At 37.2% G+C, this 24314-nt stretch overlaps 1 protein-coding gene across 5 annotated transcripts in view; it reads right to left on the bottom strand.

Moving 5' to 3' along the window:
• The window catches only part of EMCN (endomucin), a 179638-nt gene extending 157622 nt beyond the window's left edge, over positions 1-22016 (bottom strand). For all 5 annotated transcript variants that reach the window (XM_069093984.1, XM_069093981.1, XM_069093989.1 and 2 more), the window contains exon 1: positions 21811-22016. In XM_069093984.1, coding sequence (XP_068950085.1) covers positions 21811-21880 — 70 coding nt within the window. In that variant the 5' untranslated portion in view covers positions 21881-22016. The remainder of the gene's footprint in view (positions 1-21810) is intronic.
• Between the last annotated feature and the right edge of the window lie 2298 nt (positions 22017-24314).

Raw genomic sequence — 24314 nt, 5'->3', positions numbered from 1 at the left:
CCTTCCTTCCTTCCTTCCTTCCTTCCTTCCTTCCTTCCTTCCTTCCTTCCTTCCTTCCTTCCTTCCTTCCTTCCTTCCTTCCTTCCTTTCTTTCTTCTTTTCTTTTTTCCTTCTTTCTTTTGATTTTGGTTAATCAAGGGAAAGGAGATATAGGAAAGATAAAGGATAATAGTTTAAGGGAATGTAGGGATCTAAAACATTTTTTAGGGATGGAAGAAACTTGAGAAAGCTAAAAGGGAATAGGGAATAAGCCAAGTGAAAATTGAGGATAAGAGAGAGGAAGAGATGATTGAAGGGGTTACCTGCTAGAAAAGAAAGTAAGGGGTGGGATAAAGGCACATGAAGAGTTTGGCTATGGCAGAAGGAGTCATGTTTTTTTTTATCATAGACTGGAGAAGAGGAGGAGAATGTTGGGGATAATGTCAAAATTTCATGGTGAAAAGGAAGAAAGGGAGATCAAAGTGAATGCCCTCAATATTTTCAGTAAAGTTTTAGGTGAATTCTTAGATGAAATGTTGTGGGAAGAAGTAGGTTTTGGAGGCTTGAGGATAGAAGAGAAGATTTAGAATAACTTCTGGGGCGAAGGGGGGGGAGTAATGAGTGGGTTAGGAAATCAGGAAGAAATGAAAGTATTGCCTTAGTAAAGAGTTCTTGGTTGAGGTGAGTCAACATAAATTTGCAATTTCTCCAGGCACCTTGGCTTTGTGACTTCTTCCATCTCTGTTTAGCATCACAGGAATAGGAAGAGAAGACGTAGATGGTGCATTATAAGACAGTGGGTCAAAAGGTGTGTAAGAAGAGGATAGTATGGTTTTGAATTAATTAATCATAAGCTCCAGAATGAAAACAGAAGAAAGAAAAGTTAGAGCAGGAATTATAGCTTGAGAAAGCACCAAAGGGTAGAGGGATTAGAGGTTAGGACATAGCAAAGCATAGAAGAGCTGGAATAATAGGAAATTATAGTGTGCTATAGAAATGTCAGTATTTTATCAGAATATAACAACTTTGATTAATAGTAAGATTCAATTTGGTGTCATTTTATATGTATCTGAGTTTGAAAAGAGGAATCACAGGAATTGAGAAAATTTAGGAACTTCACATTTTCCTTATCAGTAAAATCCAATCCCAATCAGATTTTAGAGACAATCCAAAGTCCATAAAATCAAACCCAAATCCTTTCTAACTTCACACTTGCTGGAAGGAAGGGAATAAGCATTTGCTAAATGCCTTCCTACTATGTGCCAGGAACCATGCTAAGTACTTTACAAATATTTAATCCTAACAATAATCCTGGGAGTTAAAGGATTTCCTGATTCCAGGGCCATGTTTTATCTTTCTTGACAATGCACATATATAAAATACTTTCCTAACAAAACTCTGGAATTTAGAATAATTTGTGTTTGGATCACGTAATAGCAAGCACAGAAATAGTTCACACCTTGTTTCAGCTATTGAATTAACACCTTGTTTCAGTTCCAGTTTCTTTTGAGCCTTGTATCAAGTCTGTTAAGAAAGACAACATATGAACCCCACACCTTGTGAACCCTAGAATTTATGAACTCCTCCAACAGTAAGGGGAGGAGCTAATGACCATACATAAGGAGAGGTCAGGCTAGAGAATTGAGAAGAGCTAAGAAGAGAACTCTTGTGGTGGCAGAGTCAAGAAGAAGAAAAATTGTGGTATCCGGGTACTCTGTTTGTCTGCTCTGTCTGTGTTAATGTTTGTTTTTGATACTTTGTGAAGAAGCCCTGGAACCTTATTGGAAGCCCTGAACGAGGATTTTCTGATTGTATGTTTACAGAAGTCCTGGAGGAGGGTTTTGGAGGTCCTGGGACTTTACTGATGATTTGCGCTGACCTCTTGGACCTTGTTTGTGGGTCTGTGTTGATTTTTACGTTGGTGATTTGTGTTGAGTTCTCAGACCTTGCTGGTGGGTCTGTGTTGATTTCACAGGCAGATAGTGAATTGATGATGGTGCCAGCAATGTGTATGAATATTTATTTTGGCTCTATCAAGTTTTGTCTTCCCAGAAACAGGAACTATGAAGAACTTGAGGTGGACTGGATACTGTGAGCTTCAATATGGAACAGGAACTGTATGAAGAACTGGCAAGGAGCTGGACAAAGAACTAGAAGCTTCCTGCCTTTGAACCCAGGTGACAGTTGAAGCTGGGACCATGGAAGAAGAAACATGGAAGCTGAGAGCCAGCCTCAAGTCAAGCTGAAAGAAGACTTTACTTGGATCCTGTGTACTGACTGAGAAGATAGTGATTCACTGTGACCTAGGGGTGGAGAACTTTGACTTTTGTACTTTGTGATTGAATTAAGGATTTTGTGATTGACTAAATGAATGTACTTTGTTTAAAACTATGTGACCACTTTGGTGAAAACTATGTGGCCATTTTAGTAATAAGTTGTTGAGTTGTTACATGGTGAATGCTGTATATTGATTTTCTGTAATAAGTTGTAACATTGTGAATGCTGTACCTTGTTTTTCTGTGAATGCTTTGCTCTGATTTGCTATTGAATAAATAGAGAATTTGCTATACTATGTAATCAGAACCTTGAAAGCTGTTCATAGCAGCAGTACTTTGGAAAGCTGCTTGTGCTTGGATTTACAGATGGCCAAAAATATCCTGACTCCCACTCAAAATCTTGGGAACAAAGAAGATTGCTTCTCTAATCAAACTGTTATTAAGACTGGTTGCTTTCCCCAGAGGTATTCAGAAAGTAGCCTCCAGGGCAGAGGTCCAGGTGACATTAACATCAATGAAAGCAGAGAGGAGATTAATAGCCTGCATGAAAAAAAAAATATCTGTAACATATTGTTCCATGCTGAACATTAAAGCTACCTGTGTAGAGAGGCAGAGATAACTCCCTACCCCCACCTAGTATCTTTACCCCATGTGGACACTATAATGGAGTCTCCTTTGCCCAACCCATTTCCCTGATGACAGCTGACCCATCTCTAGGGTATTACTATATACTACTATAGGGGAATTGCTATGAGGTATTTCAGAACTATATACAAGTAAAGAGGGAAGATGAAAAAATTTTATAGTACACAATCTATCACGGCCTTTAGAGTTTAATCCTGATCCTAATTGGTTGGTTAGAGCAGCTTTAAAAAGCCTTGATATGTTAATAGTAAGAATAATAACTAGAACATAAATGGAGTTTTGAGGTTTTCAAAGTGCTTTCCATAAATTAACCAATTTGAGCCTCAAAACAGTCTTGTGAAATAGATGCTATTATTATCATTTCACTAACGAGTGCAAAAGAAAAAGAAGACAATAAGCATTTATTAAGTACCTTGTGTTTTAGAAATATTATCTCACCATCACAGCTCTTGGATATAGGTAAAATTATTATTCCTGTTTTACAGCTGAGGAAACTAAGGCAGACACAGGTCATGTGTCACATAGCCAGTAAGTATCTGATGCTGGATTTGAACTCAGGTCTTCCTGAGTCCAGGACAATTACTCTACTCTCTGTACCATCAAGCTACTTAAGTATTTACTTCCCTTTTACTGCCCTCAGAGTCCTCATCCTCTGGTGATCCAGTGTTTGAAATCCCAGCAACACAAAGTTTTCCCCTATTTGATGTCAGAATTATCTCATCATGGGTTCTGGCCTTGTACCAACTTTTACCTGACCGTTTGTTCTGGAGAATGTATTTTTTCCCCTCTCTCTAGCCTGAAATACATTCTAACAGATGGCTCCTTCAGCCAGTTTTTGATGGAGCACCTTCCCCCAGACTCACTTGCTCTCTTGTCCTAAGCCTAACTTACTGGTAAACTAACCTTTATGTGTCCACTAACTGCATCACTAAAATAAAACTCTGCTAATAATACAGCGACATTAACAAAATTTTCATGGACCTACACTATTATCAACATTGTATCAGTTACATCCCACATGTGAATAAGTCTAAATAATAATTTAATGTCCCTTCAAGATCACTAGGACTATTCACAAATAGGTAGCTATCTGTATATAGAGTATGGCATGCAAATACTCTTCTGATTACTGGTAAAGTGGACCTTTTGTGCCTGTTGGTTAACACTAATCCCAGATCATGGGAAAGTTCATTTCTCTGGTGTCATCATCTCACCTTCTAAATTCAGTGCCCTGATATTATTAAGAAAATTAGCCTTAAAGACATGTCAGTGTCTTCACTTTCCAAAGTAATAATAAGTAATATAATATAATATAATGTAATACAATTTAATAATAAAATTACTTATCCAAAGTAATAAGGCTATAATGTCACTGAGAGGGTTTAGACAGAGAAGAATAAGAGAAATTATGTAATGACCTCAATATTACAGGAAATGGATAAATGAATGACAAAGACTCAGATTTTGCTTCAGGTTCTCTGCCAAGGTCAGAGGTTACAATGACAAACATGAAACAGTCTTTGCCCTTAAGGAGCTTACATTCTAAAAGGGAAACATTGCTATGTAACTAGAAAAATGATGGCCAGGGAAGAGAGCTTCAATATGTCTAGTCATCAGAACCATTGTTCTGATAGTAGAGTCATAGGGCAATCTATGGACTAGCCCTTTGTAGTAGCAAAAGTAATATTCATTTGATTATTGTTCCTAGAGTAAGAGGTAGAAAGTAGGAGTTCAGGAAGATGGAGATGGAGACCTAGCTACATAGGGGTAAGACTTGGTAGCAGAGTTGATGGCTGCAGATTTGTTAAAAGGCTCTGTGTTTGGAGAAATTAGATGAAATATGCCCACTTTCAGTGAGGAGGTAACTGGCTTTTGAGCTGAAAGAGTCTCTTATATGATGTGGAGAAGAGTGAGACAATTTGAATTTTGTATTTTGTTGAATACATTGGCCCTTAGGGAAAAAGTAAGAAGAATGTTTTAACATCCAGTAAAGTTCTTGTATAAAATTTGAAGTATACCAGGGCAGCCATGTAGCACAGCGAGTAAGAGCACCAGCCCCAGTGTCAGGATGACCTGGGGATTGAATCCGAGCTCAGATACTTAGCACCACACCCAGAAATAACTGGCCATGTAACCTTGAGCAAGTTACTTAACCCAATTGCTTAAAGAAAAAAAAATTGAAGTATACCACTAAAACATTTATCTTCTCCTTTGCCACACATAAAAGAATCAGGATTTTATTATGGTCACTCCTTTGCTTGAGAACTGAAATTGGTGCCTCTTTGATTACCAGATTAAATAAAAAAATTTTAGCATAAGATCAAAGACCATCAATCAACTAGTTCCTTTTGGTCTCTTTTACTATTCTTCCCAACTTCAGTCATATTGGTTTATCCTCTCTCATGTACCATTCTCATTCTAGACTTTATTTCTTTGCTCACATTATTTCTTTTATGTGATTCCCATCCACCAATATGAGTCCTTTAATTCCTGACTATCTGTCTCCACACTATGCTGCCTGCATTTGGGTCATCATCCTTATTTCTCTCCCCCAGAGAAAGCATGGACTCTTTCCCTGGGATGCTAATTTCTAATAGATGAGGCTTCACCTTTTTCTTGCCTGGAATCAGGTCTCCATGCCACTTCCTGGTATCAACAAACCACAGTGTCATGTGTGTATCCCCCCTCTTCCAGATCCCTTTTATATGTTATATGAAAGGACAGGACTAAGCCATTGATTGGATATTGGTGGTGAAAGAGAGTGAGGAGTCACATTTAAGGGGGCAAACTTGGATGATTAGAAATATGGTGGTACCTTTACAGTAACAGGAATTTCGGTGAGAAGGGAGGATTTGGGAATGAGATAATCTGTACATTTTGAGACATGCTGAGTTTATCATGTCAAATGGGAGAACCAGTTTAAGATGGTCTAAAGAGAGTTAGAGATGTTTGACTATTGGTCAGCAGAAAGGTTAGGGTTAGATAAGTAGATCTGAGCATCCTTACCATAGAGGTGATAAAAAGAACCATGGGAATTGGTGAGTTTTTTGAACAAAATACTATAGAAAAGAGAAAAGGGTCCAGGACAGAACCTTGGGGACCACCTAAGCATGAGTGATTCAGATGAAGATCCAAGTTCATAGACCCCAGGTTAAGAACCCTATCTATAGCAGAGAGTTTTTTTTTTTAATTTAAATTTTTTGTTAGTATTTTATTTTCCCCCAAATACATGTAAAATAATTTTTAACATTTGTTTCTAAAACTTTGAGTATGGAGAGAAATTCTTAGGGTCAAAGGATATTTTTAAAAGATATTAGGGAATTTCAATTATATAAAATTTTAAAAAGCCTTTGACTGAATAAAATCGCAGATGGTAGAATTAGAAGAGAAATGATAGAATGGGAAGATATTTTTCATCAAATGCCACCAATACACACCTGAAATCCAAAATATGGAGGGAGTTAATTCAAATAGTTAATACTAAGAGACATTCTTGAGGAGGTGTAGTAAGTACTCATAGAATAGGAGCAAGCTATTTTCAAAAGAAGAATGAATGAAAGAAGAAGGAATGGAAAGAAGAATTCAATAGAGAAATGCAAATTAAAACACTCCAGGTTTCACCTCATATCATGAAATTTGTCAATGACAGAAGATAAAAACTATCCATATAGAAAGGACTGTGGGAAGAGACGTCTACTGCTATACCATTTTTGGAATTGTGGCAGGGCTCAGTCATTTAAGATATCAATCATATAAGTAAAGTGACTCACTTCTCCGTATCCTTTGACCCGGGGGTACCACTTCAAGGAAGTCAAAGACAGAAAATAAAAGTTCAGTATATACCAAATAATCATGGAAGCACTCATTATGATTGGAAATAAAGGGACACATTGATTGAGAAATGGCTGAAAAAATATGGCTCATTAATGTAATGAAATTTTACTGTTCAGTAAGATTGATGGATATGAAGAATTCAGTAGTATGTGATAAGATTTTGTGAACCAAAGCATAGTGAAATAATCAAAGCCAAGAGGGCGGTGTACACAACCACAACAGTGTAAGTGACAAGATCACTTAAAGGAAGCTGAGTTCTGAATGAAGACCTCAGAGACAGGTAAGGAACTAAAACAAGACAAAAGTTGTACACACTTGTAATCCCTGTAGCTGATCTCTTGAGCTCTGGAGTTCTGAACATCATTGGGTTGGGTGACCACATTAAATATAGCACTAGCATGGTGAGCCCTCATTAGTGGAAGGTTACCCCTGTAATGAGGGACAGAGAGACAGAGACAGAGGCAGACAGAGACAGACAGAGAGACAGAGAGACTGACAGAAAGAGACAGAGACAGATAGACAGAGACAGAGAGATGGAGAGAGAGACAGAGAGAGGAAGAGACAGAGACAGAGAGAGAGACAGAAAGAGACAGAGAGAGGGAGAGACAGAGACAGAGAGAGAGAGAGACAGACAGACAGACATAAAGAGAGAAGAGGGAGAGGGTATAGAGGCAGCTAGATGGCTAGTGGATAGAGTGCTGAACCTGGAGTCAGGAAGACCTGGGTTCAAATTCCATCTCTTATCCTTCCTAGCTCTGTGACCCTGAGCAAGTCACTTAACTACTGTCTGCCTCAGTTTTCCCATCCATTAAATAGATATAATAAATAGCACCTCTTACGATTGTTGTGAGGATCAAATGAAATAATAATTCTAAAATAGTGAGAACATAGAAATGCTAGCTATCATTACAATTATGAATTATTATTACTACTACAGAATATTGTATATATTGGCAGATGTGGTCATTATATTTGATGTATTTATTCAATTATTTTTCTTTGTAACTGGAAACTTTCAGTCTGGAGGATGGGGGTTTTGAAATGACTGATATAAGTATGAAAAACAACAAACCGTGTTTTTAAAAATGAAAAAAAGAGTTAAATGGTGTATGTAAACATAGGGCTGTATTAAGTGAGATTTGTTGGATGTAGTCATATGGAAAGGACGTATATAGGCCCTGCTTCTTTTTTCCATTATGACTTTTCAATAGCCCTACGTCTACTCAGTTTTTGCTCATTTTTTCTTCTTTTAAGTGTGGACTGTCTCACTAAGGAACAAGACCCAGGGCATTTCCCCTCACCCTAGATGAGAAGGTGAAGGTCAAATGAGGTAATCTGTCTGGATATGATTGTTGTACCAGCTAGTAGGATGGAAAGATGGAAGAAAGAAGAATGAATAATAAGAGGAAGAAGAAGAAGAGGAGGAAGGAGGAACAGGACCTTGAAGCTTCCCACGAGCAACAAATAATAGTGAGGATAAATGAGAATTTCCTGATATCCTGAGGTTGACCATGTGGTTATGGCTGAGATCCAGAAAACAGCTATGAAGACAGTGACATGAGTTGCGAGGAACAAAATGTTTTCCCAGTGCTGGGAAAACAGTGCTGGTCTTGAAATCATGAGAGATCTAGGTTCAAATTCTGCCTCTGATATCTATTATCTTTGTGACTATACATTGGCAGATGTGATCATCATATTTGATGTTTTTGTTTAATTATTTAGCTTTGTAACTGGAAAGTTTCAGTCTGGAGGATGGGGGTTTTAAAATGACTGATATGAATATTAAAAAAAACAACAAAATGTGTTTCTAAAAATAAAAAAAAGTTTAATGTGGTATACAAACCACAAAATGTGGTACAACTCAGTTAATCTCTCTGAATTTAATTTCTTCATATGTTAGGTGGGGATTATAATACATGTTGTTGTAAGGATCACATAAGGAAAACTAGGTGAGGCTTTTGCAGTTTACTACACTAAGACTTTTGGGACACTGTATTTAAGGTTTATGAGGTGATTCACATGGATTTACTTATTTGATTTTTAAAGAAACATCATATATATATATATATACACAGACATATATGTATATACATGCACAAACATACATATACACACATATATGCATATGTGTATGTGTATGTATATATATGTTAGTTATTATTATTTTTGAAGACGCATACTCCGAGTCACATGTATAGATAATACCACACAGAATCTGGGTTCCTTCCTTTTGTTGGAGGTCTTCCAATGAGCCCTTAAAAAGAAATCTTAAAGTGCCCTTTCCCACGTAGAACAAACATTTTTGAAGAGCCCTATCTGAAAATATTCAAAGGAAGTAGATACTATGGAATGGACATGATGTTCCCTGGGGTGGGGGTGCATATCTAGAAATAACAGGAAGTAATTAACCCAAGATAACTCCAGGCAGAATGTATAGAAATCTGTGGAACAATGAGATCATAGAAATAGAGAAGACTTCACTGTTAGCTAGTTTAAACTCTTCACATTACAGATGAAGAAACTGAGGCCCAAAGTGGCAAAATGAATTAGATTACTATGTCATAGAAGAGGTAGCCTGGCAGAGGGAGTAGAGGGCTGTGTTTTAGGTCAGGAAGACCTGATTCCACACCCCACCTCAAACCTATACTGACTTTGTGACCCTGGGCAGGTCACTTAATCCTCAGTGTTCTAGGTCATCATCATCATCATCATCATCATCATCATCATCATCATCATCATCAACATCGCAGCCAGCATTTGTGCAATGCTTTATCTATGTACATATAATCACTTTATGTAATATATAACATCAACACAATAATACATAATTAATAGAGCATTATAATATACTATAATAATATAATATGCAATATATAATATACTCTATATACTATTTTATAGTACATGTAATATATCATGTACTATATTGCATAATATATCAAATGAACATATATAATACATGCACATATAAGTACCTGTGCACATAAATATATTGATGCACATGAATATGCATATTATATACATGTATTATGAGTTTATGTACACATACACATAATCTCATTTGATCTTTAGAATAACTCTTTAAGGGAGGCATCTCAACTCCCTCAGACTAGAAGAGAGGCAATGCAGGGGCTAATATGATGGAATTGCAGTCAGACATACCTGCTTCAGACACTTCCTAAATGTGTAATTCTGGGCAAGTTGCTCAATTTCCTCATCTGAAAAATGGGTATAATAATAGCACCAAGAGTTGTTTTAAATGTAAAATGAGGTACTATGTGTGTAAAGTGCTTTGAGAACCTTAAAGCACTGTAGAAATATTAAATATTATTATTAACATATTAATGATAATTATTATTATGAGGCAGAGAGATTGATAAGATTTGTAGAGAACATTTCCTCACCTGGGGTTTTTCCCATGGTCAGAGGTCCATTTCTTATCCTTTTATCATAGAAAGGGAACTGCCACTTGGGTCTCTTGCCTCCCAGACCAAAGCCGTCTCTATATACAATTAAAATTTGTGACTATCTCAGAGGTAAGATGAAGAAGATCAGTAGCTGAGGATATAAGCCATAGAGCTGGAAAGGTCATTTAATCTCAAGAGGTCATTCAGTCTAGCTCTCTGAATCTGAAGAAGATTATAATTGAATTCTGGCTTCAATTTGTATCTGTGGTGATATTTATTGAAATGAAGCTTCAGGCAGATAGCAAGTGAAAGGATCTGGTTGGATATATGTTTGCCATTGAAATCCTTTGATTTGAAAATTTTCCTAAAGAACAACCTGTCAGTTTCTGGGCTCTAATCCCCACTACAGGTATGGTACTTAGGAAATCAGAGCATAGCATTTTTCCTTCCTCAATGAGCAAGAGAAGAGCTGTGCTCCAAATATTGTTTTTCAATAGGTTAGAAGAGCTCCTTCCTCATGGGAAGGTGACTAATTAATGCAAGCAGGCAACACACATTCTCTACCATTCCAGCAATAATGTATTATCAGCAAAGAGGACAAGGACATGTCCAGAAAACTAAACAAGCAAACGCCCTTGATGTCAGACAACAGGCTCAGTCAAGCCTGACAGCACATCACTGCTACCCCAAAAATGTTTGGGTCCTCCCCCACCTCACCACCCCCATCCCCACCCCTCAGAGCTCCTGAGAGGACACTCTCTAGGACAATACGTTGTTACCTCTTAAAAGATTATACTCTAAAAATGGACAAGAGTGATTGAAAGAAAACACAAATTCTTTAGTTAATTCGTTATTTATCTTTTAAAACTCTCAACTCTGGTGATCTCCCTGTTGATTATTTCTGATTTATGCTATATATAGCTTGTTTGTATGTAGCTGGATGTTGTCTCCCCATTAGATTGGAAGGTGGACTGTCTTTTGCCTTTCTTTGTATACCCAGTGCTTAGCACAGGTGCCTGGGACAGAATAGGTACTTACTAAATAAATGTATATTGACTGACTAACTACACTCTTCAGTCAAAGGAACTGGGTTTGGTTCCTGAAACTGATGTTTATTAGTAGTGAGATCTTGGGCAAGGAAACAGCCTCATTTTCCTCATCTGCAAAATGAATAACTGGCCCTTGAAGTTCTTTCCATCCACAAGTCTGTAATCTCTGATTAATGGAAATAGGACATCCCTGAATGGAGACTGAGTGCAGAAGGAAGGGGGGGGAAATGAAAAATGATAAATAGCCTGCTGATAGATCTAACTTAATTATTCAAACTACTCTAATTATTACATTTAATTCCTCTCTAAATAATTAATTATGCTATGAAAGGGTAATTCTAGGTGAATGGGTACTCTTCAAATTAGATATCCTAAGAGAGGAAGCTTTGTGGAGACTTTTGAGTTGCTGAAGAGAAACATGCATGGATTCATCTGTCTGCCTAGAACATGCAGAGGGATCCTGTTTGCTTATTCATTCTCACTGCTAGCCAGAAATCTCAGGTTTCCCCTCAATGCTCTGTTGTGGCCCAGCTTCCTTTTTTGCTGTATACTTCCTCACTTGGTGATCTCATCAACTCCCGTGGGTTCAAACAGTTTTGCCAAAGTCAGTGTATAAAGGCTTTTGAGAGCCAATTGTAAAATTTTCAGTGGGGACTGAATTGTCAAATGGTAAGAATCAGGGAATTCATTGTTTTATTGATTTCAAGACTTAAGAAAGTGATGGAGAAAGTGTAACTAATGAATATTAGGCTTAAAGTACATCATGTGTACTTCTCCCCCCCCCCCAAGAGCTTGTTGTTAAATATTTACCAGCACAACCCTGAGATCAAACAGATAATTCCCACATCTATATATCTAGTCCTTGTCTATCTCAAGCTATAATCACTCAAAATAAGGCTCTAGTTGGATTTTCTGAAAACAACATATCCAAAACAGAACTTATCTTTCTACCTAAGCCTTCTTCTTTCCTAAATGTACCTATTACAATTTTTCAGGGTACCACCATCTTTCCAATGACCCATGTGAGAAAAATGATTATTTTCTTATTGCGTTATTAACCAGTAGATTAATTAATATTTTTTTCTCCCTTTACATCCTTTTTAAAGCCCAGTTCTTGTGAAGGACAGGACTGACAATGAGACATTCTCCTCAATTTTGGGTGAGACCCCACTGAACTGGGAAAGCTTATTTCTGATTAAAGTATAAAGAGAATCTAATCTAGGTGAATACTGGCCCATTTTTCAACTCTGGTAGGACTGGTCGGAGAATAGATTCTTTTGTATAGATTGCTGAAGGCAAATGATCTGGGAAAATGCTGACATCATCATAGGTCCCCTAGCCCCTCATTAGAAAAAACCCACCTCTCATTATAATATCCATTCTCTCATTAATGGTTAACCAATCAGAGCTGATTTTCACCCTCAGGAGAACCTCCTTTTTCCAAATGTATTTAAGCATTCAATGGCCTCCATGTGGAATCTTTGGTTAACTAGAGAACCACTGACCTCAATTCAATTGATTATTTGCTAGGCTAATCAATGACTCAGACTTTTCATTCAGCTCATATGTTTCCTACTGTGGTGTCGTCCCCACCTCCTCAATGTCATACTAATCTGTTGCCATTCTTATCATTTCTATATCAACTATATCTCTTATATCCCCTTCTGTCTTCTCTGTACCCACAATACAACCTTTGTTCAGGGTCTAATCACCTAGTGCCTGGATAGTTACAATAGACTTCTAAGGAGTCTCTCTTTTTCAAATTCCTCCTCACACTAATCCATCCTATACTCAGTGTCAAGTGTATCCATTGACCACCTCACAAGTCTGTTCAGTAAACTGCCTTGTCTCCCTATTCCTTACAGGATCAAACAAAAAGTTACCTCTTTGGCAATGAAAGGTCTCTATTATATCTTTTTTTTTCCTACCTTTCCAGGTTTCTTCCTGGATTACTTGCAGTTCTTCAAAGATGATACACTATTTCTAGCCTTCATGGCTTTTCACTGATTCTTTTCTATATCTTTTGGTCCATTTAAATCCTCCCTTCTGCCAGAGGACTTTCACAGTCCCCCAACTGCCATCACTCCTACATTATCTTTCATTCACACTATGGATTCTATAGGCACCTCATTGTTTACATGTTGTCTCCACCCTTACAATGTGAGCTCCTGAGGGCGGGGAATTTGCATTTCAGTGCTTAGAATGGGGTCAGAGTACAGCATACTATGGAAGCATGTCATAAATCATGGACAATATGTCAGCCAAACAATTGTCTTGAATGTTTGAAATATCAAAGACACAGTCCTGGATTTGGTTTTCATGGGCATCATCTTTGTATTCATCCCCTTTGTATCTCTCCTGCAGCTGAGGTGACCATATCACTCTGCTCCAGTGGAGATACCCAAGCTTTAGGAAGAACAAATCTAGGAGTACATCTTGCTTGGCATGTAAAGCTCTTCGCAGCTTGGCTCCCACCATCCTTTATGCCCTGTTACACACATGCTGGGCATTTTCACCCTGGAAATCAGTGAAAACTACAAAGCAAGATGGGATTTATCTTTTTGTTGATTATCTAGACTTAAAGCAATGGAAAAATGTTAATAATTAAAGGAATGTCTTGGACACATTTTTTAAAATCAGAGGTTAGTTGTTAAATTTTGTTTGCCAACACACTGCTGCACCATTCTTACACAGTAGTCCCTTTCACATCCCAGTCATATAGGTCTTTTTTTTGGAGGCAATTAAGATTAAGTAATTTACCCAGGGTCATATAATCAGTAAGTATCTGAGACTGGATTTGAATTCAGGTCCTCCTGACTCCAGGGCCAGTGCTTTATCCAATGATCCATTTAGCTGCTCCCATATAGGCCCCCTTTTTTGCAGTTCCTTCCAAACAACATTCCATTTCCCCATTTCCACACTTTTGCACTGATGCTCTCCCATATGTAGATTGTTCTCCCTTCTAACCTCTGCCTCTTAGAATCCTTGGTTTTCTTTAAGATGCAACTCAAGACTTAAAAATTTCTATGGAAGACCTTCCTAATACCCACTGATGCTAGCATTTCACATTCTAATATTACCTGGTATCTGTTTTATGTGTGGTTTTAATACACACACACACACACACACACACACACACACACACACACACATATATATATGTGTGTGTGTGTGTGTGTGTGTGTGTGTGTTGTTTATCCAAATGTATCTATCGATATATCTATCATCTATCTATCTGTCTATCATCTATCTCTTCATATATCATCCATCTATTATCTCTCCATCCATCATTAATCATGTCTCTAATAATTAATTTATTCATTCATCCATGTTGTCATCTATTTACTTATTTATTCATTTATCAATTGATTGGCTGCAGAAATCAATGAAGATCATTGTCACTAAGGTGCAGAAATGTTTTTCACCTTGGTCAATAAGAAGATAACCAACTGATGAAATTTCAGATCCCTGAAATGTTGGACAAATGTGGAATTGGGTATCCATTATAAATTATCAAATTAGTCTGACCCTTGCTTTGGCCTGTAAGCATTGCAATAAGGAGTCTGTTTCTGTATTATTCAAAGATTTGAGGCCTTTGGAGGAAAATCCTATTGTCCTTTATCCAATGATCCATTAGCTGCTCCCATATGTCTATAGGAGCATATCCACGTCTAACCCCTAAAAAGGTCTTGGGTATCTGTAGTTCCTTGGGGTTGGGTATGGTTTGAGGATTGACTTTCTAAGGAACTAATTTGGATGGAGTATTTTTTCTTTTTTTTAAATTGATTTGTTTATTTACTTTTAGTTTACAACATTCAGTTCCACAGTCCCTTGAGTTTCAAATTTTCTTCCCCTCCCTCTACTCCCCACCCCCCACATCATGGCAGCATGCACTCAAATATAGGATCTACAAATATATTCACATTAATCATTAGTCAGGTTGTAAAGAAGGACTATAACTGATGGAATGATCAGTGGATGGATCACTGGAAAAAATTATTTATAGCCCTTTGGGCATAATTCCAGATTGTTTTCCAGAATGGTTGGATCAGTTCACAACTCCACCAACAATGTATTAGGGTTCCAATTTTTCAACATCCTCTCCAGCATTCATCATTTTCCTGTTTTGTAATTTTAGCCAATCTGGCCGGTGAGATGTGGTACCTCAGAGTTGTTCTGATTTGCATTTCTTTAATCAATAGTGACTTACAACATTTTTACATGTGCTTATAGATATCTTTAATTTCATCTTCTGAGATATCCTTTGACCATTTATCAATTGGGGAGTGGCTTGTATTCTTATAGATTTGACTCAATTCTTTGCATATTTTAGAAATGAGGCCTTTATCAGAGACACAGGTTGTAAAAATTCTTTCCCAATTTTCCATTTCCCTCTTAATCTTGGTAACATTGGCTTTATTTGTACAGAAGCTTTTCAATTTAATGTAATCAAAATTGTCCATGTTGTACTTTATACTGCTCTATATCTCTTGTTTCATCATGAAGACTTTCCTTCTCCATAGATCTGACAGGTAAATTATCCCTTGCTTTCCCAGATTGCTTACAGTATCAGCCTTCATACCTAGATCATGTACCCATTTCAACTTTATTTTGGTATACAGAGTTAGATATTGGTCTATGCCCAATTTCTGCCACACTATGTTCCAATTTCCCCAGCAGTTTTTGTCAAATAGTAAGTTCTTATCCCCAAAACTGGGGTCTTTGGGTTTATCAAACAGTAGATTACTATAGTCATTGGCTGCTGAGTCTGATATTCCATAATTTTTAGAATTGGATCACAGTATCATAGACTTAGAGTGGAAGATAACTTAAAAGTTATTTAATCTAACCCCTCATTTTACAGATGAGGTCCAGAGAAATTGTGTCAGGTTTCCCAAGGTTACACAGGTAGCAGGGGCAGGAGGGCAGAAACAGCTAACCTAGAATAAGATTCTTTGATTCTTCATTCAGTATATTTTCCCCTTGTAATGGGTGAGAAAGCAATTATTAATCACTCACTATATTCTATATGCTGGGTTTACATTTTTTTTTCCTTCCAGAGAATAGACTGTGTCCTGGGGGAGGTCACATTTTAATAGGGTTAAGGCACTATATATATATAGAGGAAAGTGACCAGGACAGGGAGCTTTGTTCTGAGGAGGTGGAATAAGTATTGTGCCCAAGCTGTCTGTAGACAGATAGTAAGGTGTCCTGGGAGAAGGGGTGGATGGGATGTGAAGATGAAGTAAGATCTGGTGTCTAATGTCAACCACAGATCTGGGGCATAAGTGGATTACTGTAGACACTCTCAGTGACCAATTACCTGGGTTGGACCTCAGGGCAAGAGCTGTAGCACAAATGAGTACCCAATTTATTCAATTAACTCCAAATAAGCCTTTTAAACTAGCCTGCTGTCCAGATAAGCAGCACAAAAGGAGGAGAATCAATAAAATTAGCCTTCTTGACTAGCATCTCTGTACAAATCATTACCGACCCTATGCAATCAGATATGGAGCTATTACAGAATACTCCATATCTAATCTTGACTTGACTAAAATAAGAGGAAAAACAGGAAGTAAGTGCGACTTAGAGAGTAAAGGACACAAAAACATATATATATATATATAATGTATATATAGACATACTTCATTATATTTTACTTTGTTTTGTGTGCTTTGAAGAATTCTTTTTTTTAACAAATTGAAGGTTTGTGGTAATCTTACTTCAAGCAGGTCTATTGACACCATTTTTCTGACAGCATGTGCTCACTTTGTGTCTTTGTATCACCTTTTGGTAATTCTCAATATATTTCAAACTTTTTCATTATTATTACATCTCTTGTGGTGATCTGTGATCAATGAACTTTGATATTACTTTTGTAATTGTTTTGGAGTTCCATAAAATATGCCCACATAAGACTGTGAACTTAATAAATAAATATTGTATATGTTCTGTCTGTTCTACTGACAGTCCATTCCCCTGTCTCTGTCCCTCTTCTCAGGATTCCCTAATCTTTGAGACACACAATATTGAAGAATATTACATAAACTTAGTTGATAAAGCAGTGACAGGATTTGAGAGGACTGTCTCCAATTCTGAAAGAAGTTCTATTGTGGGTAAAATGTTACGAAATGGCATTGCATACTGCAGAGAAATCTTTCATGAAAAGAAGAGTCAATTGGGGTGGCAAACTTCAATATAGTCTTATTTTAAGAAATTGCCAAAGCCACCTCAACCTTCAGCAACTACCACCTAGCCATCAATATCAAGGCAAGACCCTCCATGAGCAAAAGGATTATAACTCATTGAAGACTCAGATTATGGATAGCATATATATCTATGTATATGTATGTTTATGTGTACATTTATATGCAATAAAATATTAATTAAGGTATATACATTGATTTTAGACATAATACCATTGCACACTTAATAGAAGACAGTATAGTGTAAATATAACTTTTATATGCACTGGAAAACCAAAAAAAAATTGACTGTGACTTGCTTTATTGTGTTATTTGCTTTGTTATGGTGATGTGGGACCACACCCATAATATCTCTGAGGTGTGCCTGTACACATTTGTTTCCGATAGCTTTCCAAAGGAGAGGTAATTTTTTTTTCTGTTTATGGACCACTACTGATGTCCTGTCCAGTAGGATCTAAATAGTAGGGTCTGTCTACAGCCCCAAGTTACATTTTGTTCCTGATCCTGACCCCACCCCAACTCAAGACACAGTAATCACACAGAAGCTATTTCTAACTGCGAATTAGCCACCCAATTTTTTCCATGCTCGTGCTGCCCTCCTGTGTGCTCGTTGCTTTTTTTATCTTCAAATACAATTTCATTCTGAAACACTCTATCCACTATGCTTCTTTATTATCAATGAATATCACTGAGAATAAAACTAATGACCAAGTGATCCTTATGTCAATTCTTTCCAGCTGAAATTCTTTCTATTAACCAATACCTTGGGAAGTTGGTGACTGACTGCTAGACTTTCCAATTAAGAGATTTCTTCAGATTTTTAGACAGACATGAAGAGAAACATGACACTATTTGCCCTCCCCCCCAAGGAATCCAGGTTCTTTGTATCACAGATACTTCTTACAAAAGGATGCCATTATTATTTGCTTTTGTATCAGCTGGATTAACCCCTTTGTCCTACCCTTTCACATGCAATACATGGGGTAGATTCCCTAGGAAATAGCTATTCTAAGTTCAAAGTACTTGCTGAGTCCACATCTCTAAAAACATAGCTTGCAAGCCCCCACTGATATCTTTACCTTTTATAGTCAGCCAGAGGTTACAGTTATTTCAAAGCAAAGGGATTTAATGAAATGGCATGGTAAGAAAAGAAGGAATGAAATATTTTCCCTATAAATCTGAGGCATGTTCTCCTATAAAATCACTAAACATTTGTAGAAAGAGTGGAGACAAATAGGGAACAACTGTGAATGAAGCACACATATAAGGAACACATGTTGTTAGGTTATCTCTTTCTATGGGCAATTCATGCTTCTACTTCTGTCGGACCATTGGTGTCTCCAAGCAATATCATCACACTACCACTAGACCTGTTCCCAGCTGGTTTCATCATCTCTATTGAATGCTGCTTGGTTGTATTCCTTCTCCATTGCCTCCAGCTTCTGGCTCACTAAAAATACTTGCTAGTTCTTTTTCAGGGAAGAGTAGAGGATGGCCTATTTTTATACCATAAACACCATCTGATTTCCCCAACTCTTTTAGAAAAGGCAGAAGGCCTTGCATGGGATCAGCAAAACAAAATGAAATAAAAAACAAAAGTGAAAATGAAAGCCTCCACTCAGATCCTCTGGTCTTGTTCTCCAGGGTCTTGCATTTGAATCTCTCAAGTAATTCTTTGTCCCAGATACCAAATTCTTTAGAACAAAGAAGAGGGTCTTCCTAGCTAGTCAGTTCCCCAAGATTTGCGTTCAGGAGCTGGGGTCTCATTGATAAAGAAGTTACTTTTGTTGGTGGGGAACATTCCATATGCCTCCCATGTTTAATCTCTGAAATCTATACAAGTCAAGTAGCAAGTGTTTGCCCAATGACTATGAAACATCTCTGGGTTCCAGGTTCCATAGTTTTTCATCCCTAAATTTCTTTCCAATTGAAATGAATGAAAATGGTATGACATGACAGAAAGGTCATTGTGTCATCCTCTGACCTGATCCTTTAAACCACATAAAGTCTCAGAGGGGCTTAATGTTATTTCTCTATGCATTCCACTATCCTGGCCTTTAATATTCATTCACTGAATTATCTGTTGTTGTTATTATTTTTAACTTTTCGATCTTTTTCCTTAAGGCTTAAGAAGTAAAAAATGGGGGAAAGAAGAGGGAAAGGTTTATTGGTTCAAAGAAGACAATAACCATGAAGAAATTATGTTGAATAAAGTAAGATTTTCTTCTTTAGGGTTATTTCTCTTTAAATTGATTGGGAAAAAGAGTGATTACATATGTCCAGTTTTTCCTTGAGTCTAGAACAAAACAATCTTGAAAAAGGAAAAAAAAAACCTTTGGAAACACAGGACAGTAATCAGGCAATGGAAATAGTAGACACTTATGCCTTATATTCAAACTTGTAAAATATTTCTATTTATCCCAGGCTCACAAAGTGTTAGAAAGGATACATCATAGAGTATTTGGAGAGCTGACTTTGGAGTCAGGAAGACCAAGACATTCTACTGACTGGCTGTCTATGTGACTTTGGACAAGTCACTACCTCTCTCAGACTAGAGGTTTTAGAAGTAGCCACTTATCTCCATTAGTGGAGGAAGCTTCCTCACCTAAAGTTTCTTAACTCAAGGGAAATGATATATCTGAATCCTCTCAATTCTCCTCCCTTCCCCATTTCCCACCAAGTGCACATAAAATGTCCAAGAAAGCTTTTCAAATTTCATCTGGTTTCGAGGGCCTTTTTTGAATGGTGGATAGAGCTTTAGACTTGGAGTCAGGAAGACATGAGTTCAAATCCTTACTCAGACATTTACTAGTTGTGGGACATTTATGAAGTGACTTAACCTCTGTCTGCTTTAATTTCCTTATCTGTAAACTGAGGATAATAATGGCACCTACTTCACATAGTTCTTGTGAAGAACAAATGTGATAATGTTTGTTAAACTCTGTGTAAAGCTTAAGTTATCCTATAATGCTAACTATTATGATTAATCTTGTACATTCTCTCCTTAAGCATCTTCATTCCATCGTCAGTGGAAGAAAACTGTCAATCCAAATTCCTAAATCAAAGAAATGTTGTGTAGTAGTCTTCACAGTGCCAGACAAAATAAAAAAAAATATATGTGCATACACACTTATAGAAAAATGTAGGTTGAAGAATATACATAAGTATATATACATATATATACATGTATGCACATTTGTATGTTCTTCAATTTTTCCTGAATAAAATTGTACACAGTGAGTAGATCGTTGTGCCTGGAGTTAGGAAGACCTGAATTCAAATATGGCCTCAGACACTTACTAGTGTCCAGTGTGATCCTGGTCAAGTCACTTAACCTCTGTTTGTTTCAGCTTCCTCATCCACAAAATAAGGATGATAATAGAACCTGCCTCTTAAGGTTGCTGTGAGGACCCATAGAGGTAGTATTTATAAGGCATTTATTATAGTACCTGGCACATGTAGGAATTATATACATGATAGCCATTATTGTTATTAATATTCATATATATCTATAGATAGAGGTAATATTGTGTATATATATATATATCCACACATACACATGTATCTGTACAGACACACATAGATACATTATGTATATAGGACATTTTCCCAAATATAAAAAAAAATATATGTATATAGTTAAACATGCTTTTTAAATCCTAGGAAATGATAAGAATACAGGTATGTTTAAATAATAACAGCATCACACTTCTATAACACCTTGCAATGACAATTACCTAATGATCTTGAATTTAATAATCTTACCCAATAATCCTGAAATCACAGAACTTGTCTTTGAATTGTAGCCCTATTAGTGATTACCTAAAGGATCATGGGCAATTCTCTTGACCCTCTCTGTGTTTCTCTCTGTATCTCTTTCTTTCTGTCTTTCTTACATTCCAATGTATAATATTTGTCTGGGCCCTACACTAGAGACTTTTTCAGTACTTATCGATATTTGGGGTGCATGGTGTAATTGATAGAAAGTTGGAAGTCAGGAACACTCGAAGAAGGGGAATAAGAAAACCCACTGCTCAGAGCCTTGGGACTAAAGTCAGTAGGGCATAACTTCATGATCACTCCTTCTTTGTCTCCTTTTATGAGTAAAAGCTTTTGAAAATTTTGCCACAAAGAAATTGTTTTAAATTCCATTATATCCTTCTAATGAAGACACATCTCCTACCCTGACTCCTCTGAACACCCAGCCTGGTGTACAAACAGTGGACACAGAGTGTTGCTATATTGTAGACCTTCAGTCAAAAGCTAAGAAGCCACCTCAGCGACCATTTAGCTCATTCTCCTCATTTGATAGATGAAGAAACCGAAGCCTGAAGAGACACAATGACTAGAATCCTCTGCTCATTAAAGCTGTGCCAGAGAAACAAATAAGAGGTGGGAGAGAAAACACTCTTACCCTGATTTTCTTGACTGTAGCAGAGGCTGAACATAGAAAGGAAGAGGAAGGTCCTTTGGAGCAGCTTCATGGCGGTCCCGGGTCTCGGTGCGATGCCCTTGCCCAGCCAGCTAGGGAGTCTTCTGTCCCAGAGAGGCAGGGCCTAATTAGCAAATGGAAAAGGTGTGTAGAACGTGTCCAGTCCCAGCCCATTCTGACTTATTCAGGGGTTTTGATAACCAGAGGAAATGCACACAGTCCCTCTGGGAGTTCAGCAGAGAGGAGATTTATTGTTTCAGTCCTTTACAGGAACTCCTTCTCCCCCTTTGGCAGTCACTTGTGTTTTTGTTAATACGTTCGTTATTTTGTTCTTCTTCAACAAAAAGTCCAGGAAAGGTTTGGAGCAGAAACAAATCTTTCTTTAGAATGGATCCCACGGCTTTCGAACTTCTGTTTTCAAACTATAGTTGGGAGCAGGAATTGAGAACCAATTTGGATGATGGGGCTTTTGCCAAAGTGCTGCCAAATTTCAAGAAGTTCCCTGATTCTTTTGCTTCTCTCTTCCACTTCTGATTTAGGATGGAGAGCCATGCCACAATATAATTGAACAGGAAAACAGCTTTTTGTAGGCAAAAGGAAGATGTGCAGAATAGCATGAAAGATCAAGGGATTGGGAGTCAGAGGACCCAAGTTCAAATCCCACTTCTAACACCTGCGTGACTTTGAGCAAATTATTTTACCTTCCTAAGCCTCAGTTTACTCAGAAAATGAAGAGGTTGAACAAAGTGGTCTCTAGGGTCCTTTCTAGTTCAGAATCTATGCTCCTATGATACTAAGTTTAGGATTTGGAGAGAAGATCAATAGCTGATTACAACAAAACATTCTTCTTTGTCTTGGGATGGGCTACCAGTTTTCTAAATGTGACCTATTTTAAACTGAATTAGGCAAAGAACCTGAAACACAAGTGACTAGTGTTCTTTTCTCCTTCAGAATGAAATGGGGAGAGAGAAAATCCCTTTTGATGAGATAGTAGAGTCATACTGCTAAATAATTAACAACCAGCTTTCTGGAGGGGGCTTTTTAAAGTTGAATTGCATTATTAATATTTCCCCACTCTCTTAAGTCTAGACAATCACAGAAGAATTCATCAAGTCCTTATTTCCTAATAATAGTGTAAATAATAATTTTTAAAAGGTATAAATACATAGAAAATGTCACAATTAACTCCTGAGAAAGCTGACATGAACCAGCTTGAGGACACATCTGGAAGAGGGGTTCTTAACCTTTTTTGTGTCATGGATCCATTTGGCAGTGCTGGGAAGCCTATAGATTCTATCTAGCAATCATAATTTTAAATGCTTAAAATAAATTTGTTGGGATTACCAAGGAAACCAATTATAATAAGATAGTTACTGGAGTATTTTTTTTAAACATAGATCCTTTCTCTGGAGGTTCTAAAGGACACAATGCAGAGAATACAGATTCAGAGCTAGGAAGGATTCTAGAAATGCATCTATTCTAAATCTCTTATTTTATAGATAATTGGAAACCTAGGCTCTGAGAGGTAAGTGACTACTATCATGGTTCATGAGCTCAAGCAGCATCTGAACCTATCACTTTTGCTCCAGTTCATAATCACATGCAGAATCCCTAATCTCAGCCAGTCAGACTTTGCTTGTCTGACATTAGTTAGCTAGTTAAAGATATTTGCCCAATAGAATAGAGGTGGAACGAAACAGATATATCACCCCTCTTGGAAAACCAATTCCAAATAGAGGCAGTTAAGTGTCATAGTGGATATAGTGGTGTGCCTGAAATCAGAAAGACTTGAGTTCTAATCCTGCCTCAGACACTTATTAGCTGTTTGACCTTAAACAAATCACTTAACCTCTGCCTCAGTTTTCCATCTGTTAAATGGGAATAACAATAGCCTCTATTTCCCAAAGTTGTTGTAAGGATTAAATGAGATATTATGTATTAAATGAGATTTGCAAAGTGGTTAGCATAGTGCCTGAGCCATAATAAGTACTACATAAAAATTAGAAAAAACATATAGAAAAGAGTTATTATCTTTATGAACACAGGTCTCATAAAATTTCTGTTCCATCTGGGGTGACAATAGAAAGTTATAGATGTGAGGACAGTCATAAAATTCCTGGTGATATAAACTTATTTCTACTGAGCCACAGTTAGGGAAGTTCTTTCTCTTCTCCTTTTCTTTTTTGTATGAGCAAGAATAATATTGTGTCTCTATTTGGCATATCCTGGTAAGTATAAAGATAGCAATGTATATGAATAGATGTCACAGTCAATTTCCAGAAATAAGTTGGGGTGTGGCTGTGTGGAATCATAAGGCTGCAGCTGTACAGAATGCAAGGCTCCTAGCAGCCTCACTTCCTGTCACTGGCTAGGCTGGAACAGTCCTATTGTCAGCAAACAGGACTTGCATTGATAGGGACATAGAGATAGATTTCAGGATGCAATGAATCTTTCTTCTCAGCAGGACTTTCCTCTGCAAAATAGAC

Source organism: Petaurus breviceps, unplaced genomic scaffold (assembly GCF_028583685.1).
Source record: "Petaurus breviceps papuanus isolate PSGF00001 unplaced genomic scaffold, PetGlider_PUasm1.0 126, whole genome shotgun sequence".
Lineage (NCBI taxonomy): Eukaryota > Metazoa > Chordata > Mammalia > Diprotodontia > Petauridae > Petaurus > Petaurus breviceps.
Note: the sequence above shows the minus strand (reverse complement) of the source record. Positions and strands in the feature narration are given on the sequence as shown.